The sequence below is a fragment of the Peromyscus eremicus genome, unplaced genomic scaffold, assembly GCF_949786415.1.
Source record: "Peromyscus eremicus unplaced genomic scaffold, PerEre_H2_v1 PerEre#2#chrX_unloc_1, whole genome shotgun sequence".
In the NCBI taxonomy this organism is placed as follows: Eukaryota; Metazoa; Chordata; class Mammalia; order Rodentia; family Cricetidae; genus Peromyscus; species Peromyscus eremicus.
Window position 1 is genome coordinate 23,159 of NW_026734288.1, and position 16,895 is coordinate 40,053.

Below are 16,895 nucleotides of genomic sequence, written 5' to 3' on the forward strand. Positions count from 1 at the left end.
TTTTAACCAAATTTGTTTACATGAATAGGGATTTTCTTTTGTATGAGTACCTACCTATTTCCTGACATCAGGATGCCATAAAAAATTTAAAATATTGACAAGAATGTAGACATAGCCAAGCCTTTAACACAAGTTCATTCCCTGGACCAAAGTCTGATTTTTGATGACTTCCAATAATTCCTGCTGCAAGAAGCTCCAAGGACCTAACCTTTTTGAGAACCAGAATGCACATATACATATCCACACAAGGACATACAGATATTGCACAATTAAAATAAAAACAAATCTTTAAACTATTTTTCAATCATGAATGCTTTTCTACTGCAATTTCAGTATCATGGGTTTTGAGGCATCTAAAGGGTTACAGAGTTTTTCTCCATTATGAATTGGTTTATGTAACAGAAAGCAAGCATGCAGGCTTGAAGTCATAGAAATCAATCATTTTCAGTCTGTGATATCATTTGGGAAGATTTAGAAAATGGTGCCCTGCTGGATGAAATATGTCACTGGGGGTTGGCATGAGAGATTATATATGCATACCATTTCCAATTTATACTTTCTGCTTCATGGTGCAGCTAAAGAATATGAATTCTTAGGCTCCTGCTTTAGCTGCCATGTCTGACACTTATATCCATGCCACTTTCACAGGGTTCATATATTGCTCTGGAACCAAGGGCCAAATAAAATCTCTTTGTAAGTTCACTTAGACATGACATTTTATCAAAGCAACAGAAAAAGCAATAATACAAACCTATGAACTTTTACACATGGATTCATTATCTCATGTGACTGAAGAGAAGTATGAAATCTAAGAGGGTTATTTTGTCATTTAAGTTCATAGGCCTTTTGTCCATATAAGATTGCAGCTATAAAAATAAAGAGGGACATCATAATTCTTAGATTATTTACATTTGTCAAATTTTTCTCCAGAATGAATCATCTTTTATAATTGAATGTAAATATGTTGACTGAAGATCATACCAATTCTTATAAATATACAGATTCCCTTTGGTATGAATTTTGTCAGATCATCAAAGTCTTATGTTATATTCAAAGGCTTTAAGAGATCAATTACACACTAAAAGTTTTACAGTTATAGGGTTACTGTGTTGTAACTAGGATTTATCACATTGAGTACATTCACAGGGTTTCTATACAGCATGTGTTTTTTATGTACTTGAATGTTACTTTGAAATGCAAAGGTTTTACCACATTGATTACATTCATAGAGTTTGTCTCCACTATGTGTTCTTTTATGCAATTAAAGAGTATTCTGATAAGCAAAGGCTTTACCACACTGATTATATTCATAGGGTTTCTCTCCAGTGTGTGTACTTTTATGCTTTTGCAGGCTACTTTGACATGCAAAGACTTTATCATATTGATTACATTTATATGGTTTCTCTCCAGAATATGTTATTTCATGTCCTTGTAGATGACTGTGTTGTGCAAAGCCTTTACCATATTGATTACATTCATACTTTCTCCCCAGTATGTGTTCTTTTATGTTCTTGAAGGTGACTGTTGTGCAAAGGCTTTATGTTGATTACATTCAAAGGTTTTCTCTTGAGTAATGTGTTCTTCTATGAACTTGAAGATGACTCTGACGTGCAAAGCCTTTACCACATTGATCACACTCATAGGGTTTCTCTCCAGTATGTGTTCTTTTATGCTTTTGAAGAGTACTACGATGACCAAAGGCTTTACCACATTGAATACATTCATAGGGTTTCTCTCCAGTATGTGTTCTTTTATGTTCTTGTAGATCACTATGTTGTGCAAAGGCTTTACCACATTGACTACATTCATAGGGTTTCTCTCCAGTATGTGTTCTTTTATGAATTTGAAGATTACTGTGAAGTGCAAAAGCTTTACCACACTGAATACATTCATAGGGTTTCTCTCCAGTATGTGTTCTTTTATGCATTTGAAGAGTACTGGGGCGTGTAAAGGCTTTACCACACTGATTACATTCATAAGGTTTCTCTCCAGTATGTGTTCTTTTATGCCTGTGAAGATCACTATAACGTCCAAAGGCTTTACCACATTGCTTACATTCATAGGGTTTCTCTCCAGTATGTGTACTTTTATGGCTTTGCAGGCTACTCTGACATGCAAAAGCTTTATCACATTCATTACATTTATACGGTTTCTCACCAGTATGTGTTCTTTTATGTCCTTGAAGATGACTGTGTTGTACAAAGGCTTTACCACATTGATTACATTCATAGAGTTTCTCCCCAGTATGTGTTCTTTTATGTTCTTGAAGACGACTGTGTTGTGCAAAGGCTTTACCACACTGATTACATTCAAAGGGTTTCTCTCCAGTATGTGTACTTTTATGAATTTGAAGATGACTCTGACGTGCAAAAGCTTTACCACATTGATTACATTCATAGGGTTTCTCTCCAGTATGTGTTCTTTCATGCCTTTGAAGAGTACTGTTATGACCAAAGGCTTTACCACAATGATTACATTCATAGGGTTTCTCTCCTGTATGTGTTCTTTTATGTACTTGTAGATGACCATGTTGTGTAAATGTCTTACCACATTGATTACATTCAAAGGGTTTCTCTCCAGTATGTGTTCTTTTATGCATTTGAAGATTACTATGAAGTGCAAAAGTTTTACCACACTGATTACATTCATAGAGTTTCTCTCCAGTATGTGTTCTTTTATGCCTTTGAAGAGTAATGGGATGAGCAAAGGCTTTACCACATTGATTGCATTCATAGCTTTTCTCTCTAGTATGTGTTCTTTTCTGCAGTTGAACAGTACCATGATGTTCAAGGGCTTTACCACATTGATTAAATTCATTTGGTTTCTTTCCAGTATGTGTTCTTTTATGAATCTGAAGATGGCTGTGTTGTGCCAAGGCTTTAACACACTGATTACCTTCACAACATTTCTCTCCAGTATGTGTTCTTTGATGCCTTTGAAGATTAATGTGACATGCAGAGGATTTATTACACTGATTACGTTCAGGAGGTTTCTCTCCAGTATGTCTTCTTTCATGCTTTTGAAGCTGACTATCATATGCAAAGGCTTTACCACATTGAGTATATACAGAAGTTTTCATTCCAGTTTGGCTTCTTTCATGCCTGCAAGGATAATTGGTACAAGTAAAAACTTTACCACATTCAACATTCTGTTGACTTAAGTTTACAATTTGTTCCAAATGTAAAGAGGAATCAGATTTTATGGTTTCATCGCAATGTTTACATTCATGTTGCATTTACACAGTCCTAGTGCTCATATGCCTTTTCTGTAGTGTGAGTTTGTTGATGTCTTAACAATGAAGCTAGAAACCAATTACCTGTATACTTGAATCAAATTCACCAAGTGTATTCAATGTGGAAACTGCTACACATCTTTTGATTGTTTTGAGAAAGAGATTGTTATGTTTTTCTGTATCCCTATGCTCAAATGGCTTGTATCCAAAGTGACATGTGATATCCCTAGTAAAGGAAGAAAAACAAATAAAAGATTTCCACATTGAACTCAGTTTGACTGATGGGAGATGTCACTTTGTATGCTGTGAATGTGTTGCTCTAATAGGTTGGTAAATAAAATGCTGATTGGCCAGTAACCAGGTAAGAAGTATAAGCAGGATAAGCAAACAAGGAGAATTCTGGGAAGAGGAAAGCTGTGTGAGGAGACACCATCCTGCCATCCAGGAAGAAGCATGTAATGGCACACAGGTAAAGTCGCAGAACATGTGGCAACATATAGATTAACAGCAATGGGGTAGTTTAAGTGCAAGAGCTAGTCAGAGGTAGACCTGAGCTAATGGGTGAGCAGTATAAATTGATATAAGGCTCTGTGTGTTTACTGTGGTCTGAACAGCTACAGACTGGAAAGGACACAGGAAACCTTTCAGCTACAAATGGAGCCAAGTCATAGGGTGAGAATTTCCACCTAAAACGTGTGAAAGTTTTAAAAAATAAGATTCTAAAATGGAGCTAAAAACAGCTTCATAGTTGTGTATCTTAGACAAGCCATGAGCTACAATATGATGGGTTCACAGCAGAGTGTGTTGTTGACCTGCAGCATGGTGGATTTCCACCACACCTCAACAGAGGAATCTCCAAGCTGTGCAGTATGCTGCATGGTAGATATAGCTCTTGCTAATACAGAGGAGAAAAATAGAAAGAAAGAAAAAAAAGATTTCTGGGCCACACACTGCTTTAATGGAGGCATACACCCAGTTTTTCCAAGAGCTGGTGGTACACATGAACCAGAGCTGGAGGTGAATTACCTCCGCCATGTTGAAAACTTGAAATGGGTAGGGTCAGCAGCCAAGCCCGCCACTTTTTGTCCTGGCCATGCAGTTTAATGTCTCTCCTGTCCAGATAAGGATTATAGATTCAAAATAAGACAAACGTAGATGGGATAAACCCTAAACAGTTTACATTGTGTGTAAAAATGTACATAGGTGTGGAAGAGAGAAGAAAAGGAATATACACAGTTATATAAAGAAAGAGTTTTTTTTAAAAAAGTCTTTGAAGGGACAGTAAACGTAGTATAAATATAAGCCACATAAGGATGGATATTACACAGAAAATCTGGATTATATTATGTTTGGGGTTTTTAATTGCAGAGAGACATTTGATTGTAAAAACTGCTGAGTTAATCAATATATATACTTTAAAGTTATCTCAATTTCAAAATTTATGTTTATGGATACACTGATTTGGAAAAGAGGTTTTGCTTTTATTTACACAGTAGATGAGAACTTGTGGATTGCTTCCAGGCTAATATGGTTTGACCAGCCAAGACCCCCTGAAAGATCTCCAATGACACCATGGCATAAATCATTTAACATCCAAAATCAACTTCAAGGCAACTGGCTCAGAGAATATAGCCCCAGAGAATACTCCAGTCAGAACTTGACCATAATCCTAAAATTTTCTTTGTATCCTCATAAGAATATAACACCCTTTATCAGCAGGAAGTCACCTAGAAAACTACACCCACATTCCCAAAAAAATAGATTATGGATGTTTGTCTGTGTTTAGGTTGTTGGTTACAAATTGTTATTGGTCATAGTCAATATATTTCTAAAAGAAGAAAGGGGGATATGATATGGAAATATAGGATAGAGATATGATAAGATAAAAGGATAGATTATTGAACCTACTTTTAAAGAGCAACTTGTTTAAAATGTGTTACATTGCTATAGATTTTAGTTTATTGATATAAATTTAGAGTAGATTTTCTTATACTATATATTTATTTCCACTATTTTTAAGGTATTATGTTTATGTAACTCATTTAAATTGTAATGGATAATTAAGAAATACAGATTAATAATTAGTCTTCTATTACAGTCAAACTTAAGTTTTCTAGGTATACATAGATATAGTATAGTCTTCAAACACTTCAAAGACCTACAGAATATGGGATTTAACATGTTTTAAAAACTTAGACTTTCCTGGACAATGAGACACGTATGCTCCCAGCAGCACCAATTTACTTCAGAGAGGAGGATGGACGTCAAAGACACTCCATATGGAGTTTATCTTCTTCTTGGCAAAAATAGTCATTTGGGCAAGAAATTATTCTTGCTTGCACTGTGTGAAAGAATGTTTTATTGACTGGACTTGCAGGACCCATAAGAAGGTGACCACTGAACTTCGCAAGATAAAATGGTTCTTCAGGTTCCTGCTTTGCAGAAGAAACAGCCAGACATTCTACAGGACACAGAGAGAAATGACTGAGAGACTCTAGGCCTATGGGTTGAAAATGGATGCCCCAACATTTCAGAAGAACTTTGGATGACTGTCCAGGCAGCCAGCTGTCTCTTTCATTCTAGATTTTTGGAAGTTGCTTAAAGTGCACTTCCTGTTTACTTAGGTAATATTATATCCTTCAGAGGTCTTTGATGTAGTTGAAGACTAGATAGATATAGTGAAAATTTTCCTTGGTTATGATAAAAAATGAATTAGATATCAAAATTTAGACTCACAAATTTAGAATAGAATATGTTCTTTAATTTTACAAAATACAAATAGATTAGATATTGTAAGTGTAATTCTTGCTTGATAACTGTTCTATTATATGTAATTTTACTATGTTGAAGTTAAAAACTTCCTTTTAAATAGAAAGAAAAGGAGAAATAATGGGTGATATCACTTTGTATACTATACTATGGATGTGTTTCTCTGATTGGTTGATAAATAAAATGCTGATTGGGCAGTAGCCAGGCAGGAAGTATAAGTGAGATAAGCAGAAAAAGAGAATTCTGGGAAGAGGAAGGCTGAGTGAGGAGACTCCTGCCTGCTGTCCAGGGGCAGCATGTAATGGCACACAGGTAAGGCCCTGGAACACATGGCAACATATAGATTAAACAGAAATGGGTTAGTTTAAGTGTAAGAGCTAATTCGTGGTAGGCCTGAGCTAATGGCCAAACAATTTTAATTAAAATAAGCAAGCTTCTGTGTGTTTACTTGGGTCTGAGCGGCTACAGATTAGGTGGGGCACAGGAAAACTTTCTGCTAATTTGACTTTTTGTCCTCACAGACTTGTGGTATAGGGATTAGTTTCTCCACAACAACTGCCCCTTGGCTCTTGACTCTACCCCTCTCACTATATAGCATAGCCACAACAAGTATATGAGCAATATGAGCTTTACTATGAACTCTTTGCTTACTAGAATGTTTTGGAGATATACTTATCACCTCTTCAATGTGTATACTTTTTGTAATATGAGTAGGATGAAATAAATGGATTAGCAGTTCTACAGCAGAGCTCTCATAGTGCTATGATTCAAATGGTGATATCGGTTAAGGCATTGTCTCCTTTCTTAAAAAAAAATGCCTTGCATATGTAATCCACCTATATAAAATTGAGGTATATGGTTTTGTGAGAATTTAGTAATCATCAATGCACTTTAAGTGGTGCTTATTAATACTGCTGCTTTTGTTTAAAACATCCAGGACATATTACAATTTCTTCAGATGCACATTTGTATCTGCTTGCACAAGACAATTACCTTTCATGTCTTCTAGAATTTTGACAATGTTCTTCAATATTATGGTCTTCCCAACTGTATCCTAAAATATAGCACCAGAAAATGTATATTATTAAACACTTTGTAAAATTTAAGTTATTATCTTCAGTGAATCTTAGAACAATTACTTATTTACTCAACTCATTCTTCTTTCTCAATCAAATTACAGAGGAGGATCCAAAGCCAAGGAATAGTTGTACCCTTACTATAAAACATGAGAGAAAGTACAGTCTTACCTATAATAGTGAGGTTTCTGTAGGTCTCCAGCATGACATCTTTGTAGAGATTCTTCTGGGAAGGATCCAGCAAAGTCCACTCTTCCCAAGTGAAGTCAATATGCACATCATCATAGGTCACTGTATTCTAAAACATCCCATACATATATAGAACAGAAAACATTATACTGACAATATTGTAAATGTATGCTTCTTTGACAGTACAATCATATACTTCTGGTGCTCTCTACACTCACTCCATGATAGATATTATAATGTAATTACCAAGTCGCTTTAGAAGGAAACTGAATAAGAGGGTCACCTCTGTCATTTATGTACCCTTTGAATGACATTATCACCTTGCAAGAGAAATGCCTATTAACAAACATGAAGAGACAAGTAAACAAATCCACAGTACAGAGTACACATGAGAGAAATTGTATGAATAATTACAAACTACAAAAAAGATGAATAAGATGGACAAGCTGGGTGTATTGGCTCATAATTTTAACCCTAACACTCAAAGGACAGAGCCAGGTATATGCCTCTGAGTTTAATGCCAGCCTAGTCTATGCAATCAGGTCCAGGATGGCCAGAAGTACATAGTAAGACCCTGTCTCCCTTGCAAAAATTAGTTAATCCAACAAAAAAGATAGAAGGAACACAGCGATTTTTTACTGAGAATCCTACAAAGAGTTATGCATTCCCTCCAGTTCTGTATTCATCTTCCAGAAACCTGAAGTGTCCTAATTCAAACTGTAACATTGATAAAATTTTAATAAATAGAATTGCATGTTGTAATAGTTACAAATGGACAAATGAAAACATTAGCAATGTAAATGTTGATCATAAATAATCAACATAGGGTAGTGGAGTTGGTAAGTAGTAAAGAGCTTTTGTTGTTCTTGCAAAGAGGTGGGCTCAATTGTCAGTATTTATATGGGGGATTACAACTATCCATTATTCCAAGTTCAGGGTTTCTGAAATCATCCTTTGATCAGTGTGATGCATGCTTGTGGTACATATCCATGAATACAAGTAAAATACTCATTTTCATTTAAAAATTCAAAACAAAACAGGCAGGAAGGTCATGCACCTGCAATCCAATGACTCAGAAGGCTCAGTGTAGTGTGTAGCTGTTTCAGCTTTGACCTGGAAGTACTACCCCCCATTGAGGCTTCTGGTAACTGTCACACCTATGAGGCAGGGCCAAGATAGGAACCCTTAAGACCTGAGATCCAGATGTGCTGGCTCTCTGGGTTCCTGGATCCTGAATGCTGGAGGTAGACTGAGCAGAGTTCTCCAGAGAGCATCACTGGACTGCATTTCACCTCTCCTGGACCCTGTAAACTGCCTACCCTGTCTCCTGCCTCATGCTCACTTGGCTCCTGCCTGCAGCTGCTGCCAGTCAGCATTTTATTTACCAACCAATGAGAACAACACATTCACAGCATGCACAGCACCATCACCCATCAGCTCAGTCAATATTAACATCACACATACATGCCATTCTGAGAAACAGAATGATACCCTCTGCCAAATTTTAAAATTCAAAATATGGGTGAAGCTCAATACAACAGCATATGCTTGACATGTGCAAAAACCTACATCCCAGGCCCATTCCATTACCAAATAATATAAAAACTAAAAAGCCATGAATGTTGGCCCACCTTTGATCCCAGGACTTGAGAACCAGAGTCAAGAGAATCTCTGAGTTCAAGGCCAGCCTGGTGTACAGACCTCCTTTCAGAACAGCCAGGGCTACACAGACAAAACTTGTCTTAAAAAACAACAAAAAATTAAAAGAGTAAGCTACCAAAGTGCCTTAACACTGAATAGCAATTGCTTCTACTGAATCTTATTTGACACAGAGTTAGGTTCTGTAATGGTGGTGACAGCATGAAAATACAAGGAAACTGGATTAGATTAATTTCAACAACACAGTAGACAAAGAACAGGAAATGTGTTAAGGCTGTAGAAATGGATATTACACCCCAAATTAGGAATTTCATATAGAAAATCTCTTCCTACTAAATGTTTCACAAGCAATTGAAAGAACGTCACCAAGGACAGACATGTGATTAAGTAAATCATCCTATCTGGGTGGTTTTTCATTCAGTCAACTACATTCTGACCCAGGAAATGATATGCTCATGGTCATCCAAGAAGAAAATGCATTTAGTCACTTCAATGACCCTCATAGTCTGCAACAGTCCCTACATTGTTCAAATGTCAAAGTCTCTTCTGACATTCAAGATGATCTTTTGACAGTGACATCTTATAAAATCAGAAAATGAGTTACATCTTTACAATATACAACAGCACAGAATGTCATTCACATTCCAAAATAAAGAAATGTAGACATAGTGAGGGAAGATTGGACCAAGGCAAGCCTGAAGCACAGCAGGACAAACATCACATCCTGTATCTCTATCTCAGATGCATGGGGCTTCAGTTTCAAAGTGTTTTGATGGTCCTATCCCTGCAATTCTCTCTCTGGTTACTTTCACTCCTTATATGCTGCGAGCTCTCCTGAGAAGATGTCTCATAGCTAAGGTATCTCAAAATCTTGTGGTATCAAATTGAAACCCAGGTTGTTATGGAATATTATTTTAAGATGTGTTATAGTTGTCTGTGCTGTGGAAGAATTGGTTGAATGATGAAAATATGTGTTGCATTCTTTTATGTTGCAACTTTTTAACTCTATGAAGCTATGTTACCTTGTCTGTCTAAAATATTTGATTGGTCTAATTAAGAGTTAGTGACCAATAACTGGGCAGTAAATGATAGGAAGGGCTGGCAGGCAGAAAGAATAAATGAAAGGAGAAATATGGGAGGAAAAAAGGAAGAAGGGGCAAGAAAAGGAGAGGACACCAGGGGCCAGCCACCCAGGTACACAGTACAGCAAGGAGTAAGAAATAAAGGTACACAGAATAGAGTAAAATAAAAGACCAGAGCCAAAATGTAGATGGGATAAATTAAGTTGAGAAAAGCTGGCTAGAAATAAGCCAAGTTAAGGCCAAGCATTTGTAAGAAAGAATAAGCCTCAGTGTGTGTGATTTATTTGAGAACTGGGTGGCAGGTCCCCCAAAAAGTAAGGACTGAAAAAAATAATCAACAGCAGTAGGCTCCAATCCTACAGCTTCATGCAATGGACTCTCACAGTCTCCTCACTAGGTTTCTGACACTGCCAACCATAGATGCCCATAACAATATGCCCAAACATAGATGCTAAACTGTAACCACAGACTAGGAATTTTGATTCTTTCTTGTTTCCAGGACCAGCACATGATGTGGAATCCTGCAAATTTTACTTCATAATTGGGATGAACACAAACATGCTTAGACCACAGATACTGCAGGTTTTCTATAAAATTGCTTCCTGGGACTATAAATTCCTTTGCTTACTCCTTCCATAAATTGAAGCTGAATGTAGTCTTACCTTTAGAGCACCTTGCTAGGCTAACTTCCATAGCAAGGGCCTTCTCTATAATGGTGATAAACTTCTTGAAAATTCCTGTCTGTTTCAGTACTTGACTGCCCTCTGAAACTACTGTTTCATTTTCATTTATTTCTGCCCCACTTGCTTTTTTTCCACTGTAGATGTAGTAACCATCCAACAGATTCAATATTCCATTTAAGGAACTAGCCCATTATTATTTTTTAATTCTGCATTACTACATTTCCAGAATATGGGCAAAATAGGATTTTGGAAACAAATGTTACACAAATGACATCTACCTTAATTTTTATAGATTCTATTTCCAGCTGAAATCCTATGATTTCAATCTCCACTTTCTACCATTACTCTTAACATTCTCATCTTCCTGGTCCTATAAGAACAGCCAGTTAAGATCTGTGTACAACTTTCTATGGTTTTTGGCACCTAAAGTCCTGATATCTTCCATATTGTTCCAAAAGACAACATTCTCAGGCTCTAGCTAGTCATAAAATTGCCTTAAGTGTTCCCTTTTTTTTAAACTTGCTTTTATGATGGTGCTTTTAAATCCTCCAAATGAAAGTATGTCAGGCAATGAATGGGTTTATCTGGCAGTTTGTGTCAGATGACACTCCATCATTTTGGGAGTTTTGAGGGCAAAGATTGTTTCCTGGTTTCTCTCTTGCCAACTCACTGTCTCGTGCTCAGATAGCTCTCTTTTCCAGCCAAGGCCCACTTTCTTAGGGACATTGACCCTTCAGTGGAGGAGCCTTCCCACATCAATTATCAATCAACACAAACTATTACAGACATAGCAGTTTCTGGCTATTATGAATAAAGCAACTATGAAGATAGCTGAACAAGTGCCATTGTGGTAAAATGGAGTAGCATCTTTGGTGTATATGCTCAAGACTGGTATAGCTGCATCTTGAGGTAGATTGATTCTCAATTTTCTGAAAATTGCATATTGATTTCCACAGTGACTATACAAGTAAAAGGAATAAATCCCCTTGCTCCATGTCCTTGTCAGCATTAGCAGTCACATGTGTTATTGTTCTTAACCATTATGACAGGTATAAGATGAAATCTCAAAGTAGTTTTCATATCCATTTCCCTGATGGCTAAAGATGCTGAACATTTCTTCAAATGTTTCTCAGTCACTTTATATTCCTCTATTGAGAATTCTGTTTAGAGGTGTACCCCATTATAATTGGACTCTTTGGTTTATTGTTGTCTAGTTTCTTGAGTTCTTTACTATCCTCAGTAAGGCAACCCAGAAGCACATAGACAAACATGGTTTACTCACGTACAAGTGTATATTAGCAAGTAAATAAAGTACAATCACAGAAAACACAATTAATCACAATATAATGCACCTATGCAGTAGGGCTAAATAACAAGAATGGCTCTAGGAGAGATGAATAGTTCTCCCCAAAAAGAGGATATAGAATAGATTTTATGAATATAATGGAGGTAGGTGGCGATGGGAATAAGACTGGTTAGATGAGTAAGGAAGGGACAGAGTGGAGAAAAACAGGGAGAAATGACTGAAACGGGGGAAATTTTAGCAGACACATGGAAACAGTGCAGTGCAAACTCCTGAAATCTATAAGGGTGGCCCTAGTGAGGACTCTTAGTAATCAAGAATACAGAGGCAGACTCAACCATCTTCTGTAACCACATAAGGCTCCCAGTAGTGGGACTGGCACACCAAGACAGCCACAAAACATTAGAATCACACCTGTCCTATCTGCAATACATGCTGGAGCAATGGTGGCTCAGAACTTCTTTAGTGGTCCACTGCTGTGGATACTGTGAATGTGTTGCTCAGATTGATTGATAAATAAAATGCTGATTGGCCAGTAGCCAGGCAGGAAATATAGGATAGGCGGGACAACCAGAGAAGAGAATTCTAGGAAGTGGAAGACTGAGTCAGAAGACGCCAGCCTGCTGTCCAGGGAGCAACATGTAAAGGCAACAGGTAAAGCCACAGAACACATGGCAATGTAGAGATTAACAGAAATGGGTTAATTTAAAATATAAAAACTAGATAGCAAGAAGCCTGCCACAGCCATACAATTTATAAGTAATATAAGTCTCTGTGTGTTTGATTGGGTCTGAGTGGCTGCAATTGGTGGGGGCGAAAGATTTGTCCTGACTGTGGGCCAGACAGGACCAGGAAAATCTTGTGGGCTGCAAAAATATATCATAGAGATTTAGCTGTGTATTAAAGCTGAACTTTGACCGGCCAAAGGTCTGTCCAAAGGCAAAGCCATTTATTATGAATATTTGGTGTTACCTAGCCTTTTATATTCCAGCTGTCTTCTGCTATGAAATCCTTGCATGCCCAGACCAATTGGTAAACAATTCAGCTCCCCAGACCTGCTGTACATACTAAGTTACTAACTGCCCTGCTGAGCTTAGGAGACAAGCTGGCGGGAGATGCCTAGCTTTGTTTCCTGTGCTAATGAAGCTCAGACTATCCTCTCATCTTGAGGAGGCGTAATGGATCTCCAGAGCATTTTGACTAAAAACAAAAGAGGGTTTTACATATCAAGGTGAGAGATAAAACAACATTCCTGAGGAGGCAGAGAACCATGTGCCCAGGGAAAGAAAGGGCAGGCAGAAATTTTCTGTAGACAAGGACAGAACAGCATGGCAAGAGAGAAGAGAGGACAACAGAGGTTCCATAGAAAGTAAGCAGATCTCCAGTAGAGTTTTCTGAGTACCAGGAGTAGAGAGTAGCAGAGATGGAGAAAGAGGGTACAGAGGATGAAGATGAGGCTGAAAGCATAGAAGTTAGTCATTAGCATGACTATGAGCTGGGGAGCTGGACAGAACTGCAGTTATGGAGACAGGATTTCATCCCAGAGAAATAAAGTAGATGGATATAGAGCTTGTTATGTCTAGAGTTATTCCTGCCTTGAATGTCTTCTGGAACTATAGCTGAACTGATATAATTTTGTCTCAGAGGAATAAAATTAACAGACATAAGAACACAGTGTATGTAGATTTTTTTTCCCTGATATCCCATGACGGACATAGCAAATCCCCCTTGGAACCTGAGGAATCAATAGGAAAACTTCAGCTACAGTCCACCAATGCCTAGTCTAACTTGAAGCCCATGCTGTGAGAGGATAAAGGTCTTCATGAATAATCAGATGCCTATACACAGTCCCTTGCTTGCTCATGAGAAACCACTTAGATATATTGGATGAGAGTTGTCAGAATGTCTTTGTGTTTAGTCATGTCTTTATCTATGAATGAATATCTATGCCTGCATTTTTTGGAATATGTAAACTGTAAAAAGGTATGATAGGACAGACCAATGAGAGAGAACATGAGAGAGAACAGCATGATGAGAACATGAGAGAATAAAGAAAAGAAACCATCAAGAGAGTGCATGAGTGTTCTTACTTTTTCTAATAACCATCAAAAAGAAAAGTCATAGCTTCACAATGCTGTTTATTTCCCTTTGAGGCCTGAGTGCTATTCTAAAGTCTGGATATCTGGGGCATTTCCAGGAAACTGCAGTTGGGAGGTATTGTATGAGAGACAGTAAATTTTTTAAAGATGTAGATGAACGGTCTTGTTAAATAAGAAACACAGAGCCAATGCAGAGATAAAAGCCCAAGAGGTCAAAGCTAAAAACCTTACCCTTCACTGCTGCTGTTGTCCTCTTCAGCAAGAGACCTACTTCCTGTTTGTTTGTCTTTTTTATAGACTTTCTATTCTGCCTTCTCATTGGTTGTAAACTCAACCACATGACCCCGTCACTGCCTGTCTGTACAGACCTCCAGGTCTTCTATGGTTGGTATTGAGATTAAAGGCATGTGTCTCCATGCTGTCTCTATCCTTGAACACACAGAGATCTGCCTAGCTCTGCCTCCCAAGAGCTGGGATTAAAGGCATGCACCACCACTGCCCAGTTTCTACTATGGCTTGCTATTAGCTCTGACCCCCAGGCAACTTTATTTATTAACATACAAATAAAATCACATTTCAGTACAATTAAAATATCACCATAAAAGAAAGAAAGGGACGTGGTCACAGTGAGGGAATATTGGAACAAGGCAAGATTAAAACTCAGCAGGGCAAACAAGAAACCCTGGAGCTCTGTCTCAGGTGGGGCTTCATTTCAAAGGGCATAAGTAACTCTAGTCCTGAAAATTTTCATACATATCTATCCTTTGCAACTACACTCCCTGTATGGCAGTTGTATTATAGCATGGGAATTGAAACATCTTATCATCTCAAAATACCAATTGACTTCAACTTCACAGCTTCATTCAATTAACTCTCACAGTCTCTTCACTGGGTTTCTGACTCTGCTAAACATAGATGAGTGTAACAGTGCTGGACTGAAACCACACAGGAAAAATCTATGACCTGGGGCTTTATGGTTCAAACCCAGACAAGAAGTTTGTTACGACCTCTTTCAGCTTTGCATCTGATTGTTCTGAGATTTTCCCATCAGCCCTGATATTGCCTAAGAGGGTCTGGTGCTGGCTGATAACATGAGACAAGAAAGCATTCTCAAACTTGGTGATCTTACTGGGCTCCAGTTTATCGAGATAGCCCCTCACGCCTGCATAGATAACAGCCACCTGTTCTTCAATAGCCATGGGAGAGTACTGTCCTTGCTTTAAGAACTCGGTCAGATGCATACCATGACTCAACACTGCTTTGGTTTTGTCATTTATTCGGTAAAATCAGCTCCATTTGTAAAGGATTGCTCCATACTCCTCATGTACAGAAATCACCTAAATAAAGGTTCCATGTTGTGTGTAAGTTTGTGTGGGGGCAGGTGCAGGTGTATACTGTGGCTTGTGGGGGGGGGGGGTCCGAGGACAGCCTGCTGGGACTATGACTCATCGGAAGTGATGGCAAGTGCCTCACTTGCTGAGCCATCCTGCCTGTCTTCATGGTGAGTTCATAAATTCATTTTTGTAAGACGGGCTTACTGTGTTTCCATCACCCATGGCTGGCCCCAGAACTCACTTGAGTAGCCCAGGCTGCTCTTGCCAGAGCTGGCAAATTGCTCTCTTAACCCATTCTACCTAAATGTTGGTACAGATTCTAAAGTCCTTTGTGATTGATTAAAGAGAAATCTGCTGGAAAAAAAAATCTATGACCTATCAGTTTTGCATCTTTCTTGTTTTCAGAACAAGTACAACATGGGTTATTCCCCCAAATTTGACTTCTAAGTTTTGATAGATGCTACCATGATTGGACCACAGTTACAGAAAGTTCTGTATGAAGTTGCTTCTTTGGATTAGGAAACAAGCTGCCTATTCCTTCCATATATTGAAGGCTTAGGTGGCTGGAGACCTACTCTAGGGGACATTCCTAGGTTTCAAATGCCAAGAATGGTCTTCTCTTTAATGGTGATAAGCTTCTTGAAATTTCCTGCCTCTGCTTCACTACAGGACTGCCATTTGAAATTATTTAGGGCTGTTTTTCTCTCTGAGACTGACTTTCCATTTGTTTTTACACCACTTGCTTCTTTTCCACTGTAAACCTGAAGGAGTTATCAGTAATAAACACCGAACAAAATCAATACTTTGTCCAAGAAATCAGGCAATTACTTCATAATTCTGCTTTCCTCACTTTTTCACAGAACAGGGAAAATAGGAAGGATTTGAGGACAAAATATTATACAAATGACCTGTAGCTAAAGTTCTTATGGTGTCTATTTCCCTCTGAAATCCTATGATCTTAAGCTAAACTGTCTGCATTACTTTCAACACTCTCATATTCCTAGTTCCACAAGAATAGACAATTAAACTCTGTATGTAGCTTTCTATGGCTTTTGCCCTCTAAAGTCCTAATATCTTCCACATTTCTCCAAAAGAACACATTCCTACATTCTACTCAGCAACAAAATCACTTTTGGTGTACCACTTTTTGATCCAATTTGCTTAAATCTTGCTGTAATTAAATTTTTTAACCAATACCATTTCAGGTAATGAACATGTTTATTTGGCTGATATTGCCAGATCACAATCAACAATTGTAGAGGTTTAGGATAGAAAATCAAGCTAAGAACTGAAGGCAAAAATCACAGGGAAATTTTATTTATCAGAATCCTTTCTTGCTTGGTCACTGTTGTGTCCTGAGCTAGATCTCTTAACCATCTGAGGCCCAGTTGTTTAGGGTTGAAACCTCAGTGGAAGGGCATTCCCACAACAATAAATACAATTTCTCATAAACATAGTAACTAGTGATT

At 37.8% G+C, this 16,895-nt stretch overlaps 1 protein-coding gene across 1 annotated transcript in view; it reads right to left on the reverse strand.

Moving 5' to 3' along the window:
• Positions 1-1,288: 1,288 nt before the first annotated feature.
• The window catches only part of LOC131900988 (zinc finger protein 431-like), a 93,534-nt gene continuing 77,927 nt past the window's right edge, over positions 1,289-16,895 (reverse strand). Inside the window, exons 2-4 of the mRNA XM_059252302.1 lie at positions 7,249-7,375; positions 6,995-7,055; positions 1,289-3,101 (exon numbers count right to left, since the gene is read on the reverse strand). Of these exons, the coding sequence (XP_059108285.1) occupies positions 1,553-3,101; positions 6,995-7,055; positions 7,249-7,375 (1,737 nt within the window). The 3' untranslated portion in view covers positions 1,289-1,552. The remainder of the gene's footprint in view (positions 3,102-6,994; positions 7,056-7,248; positions 7,376-16,895) is intronic.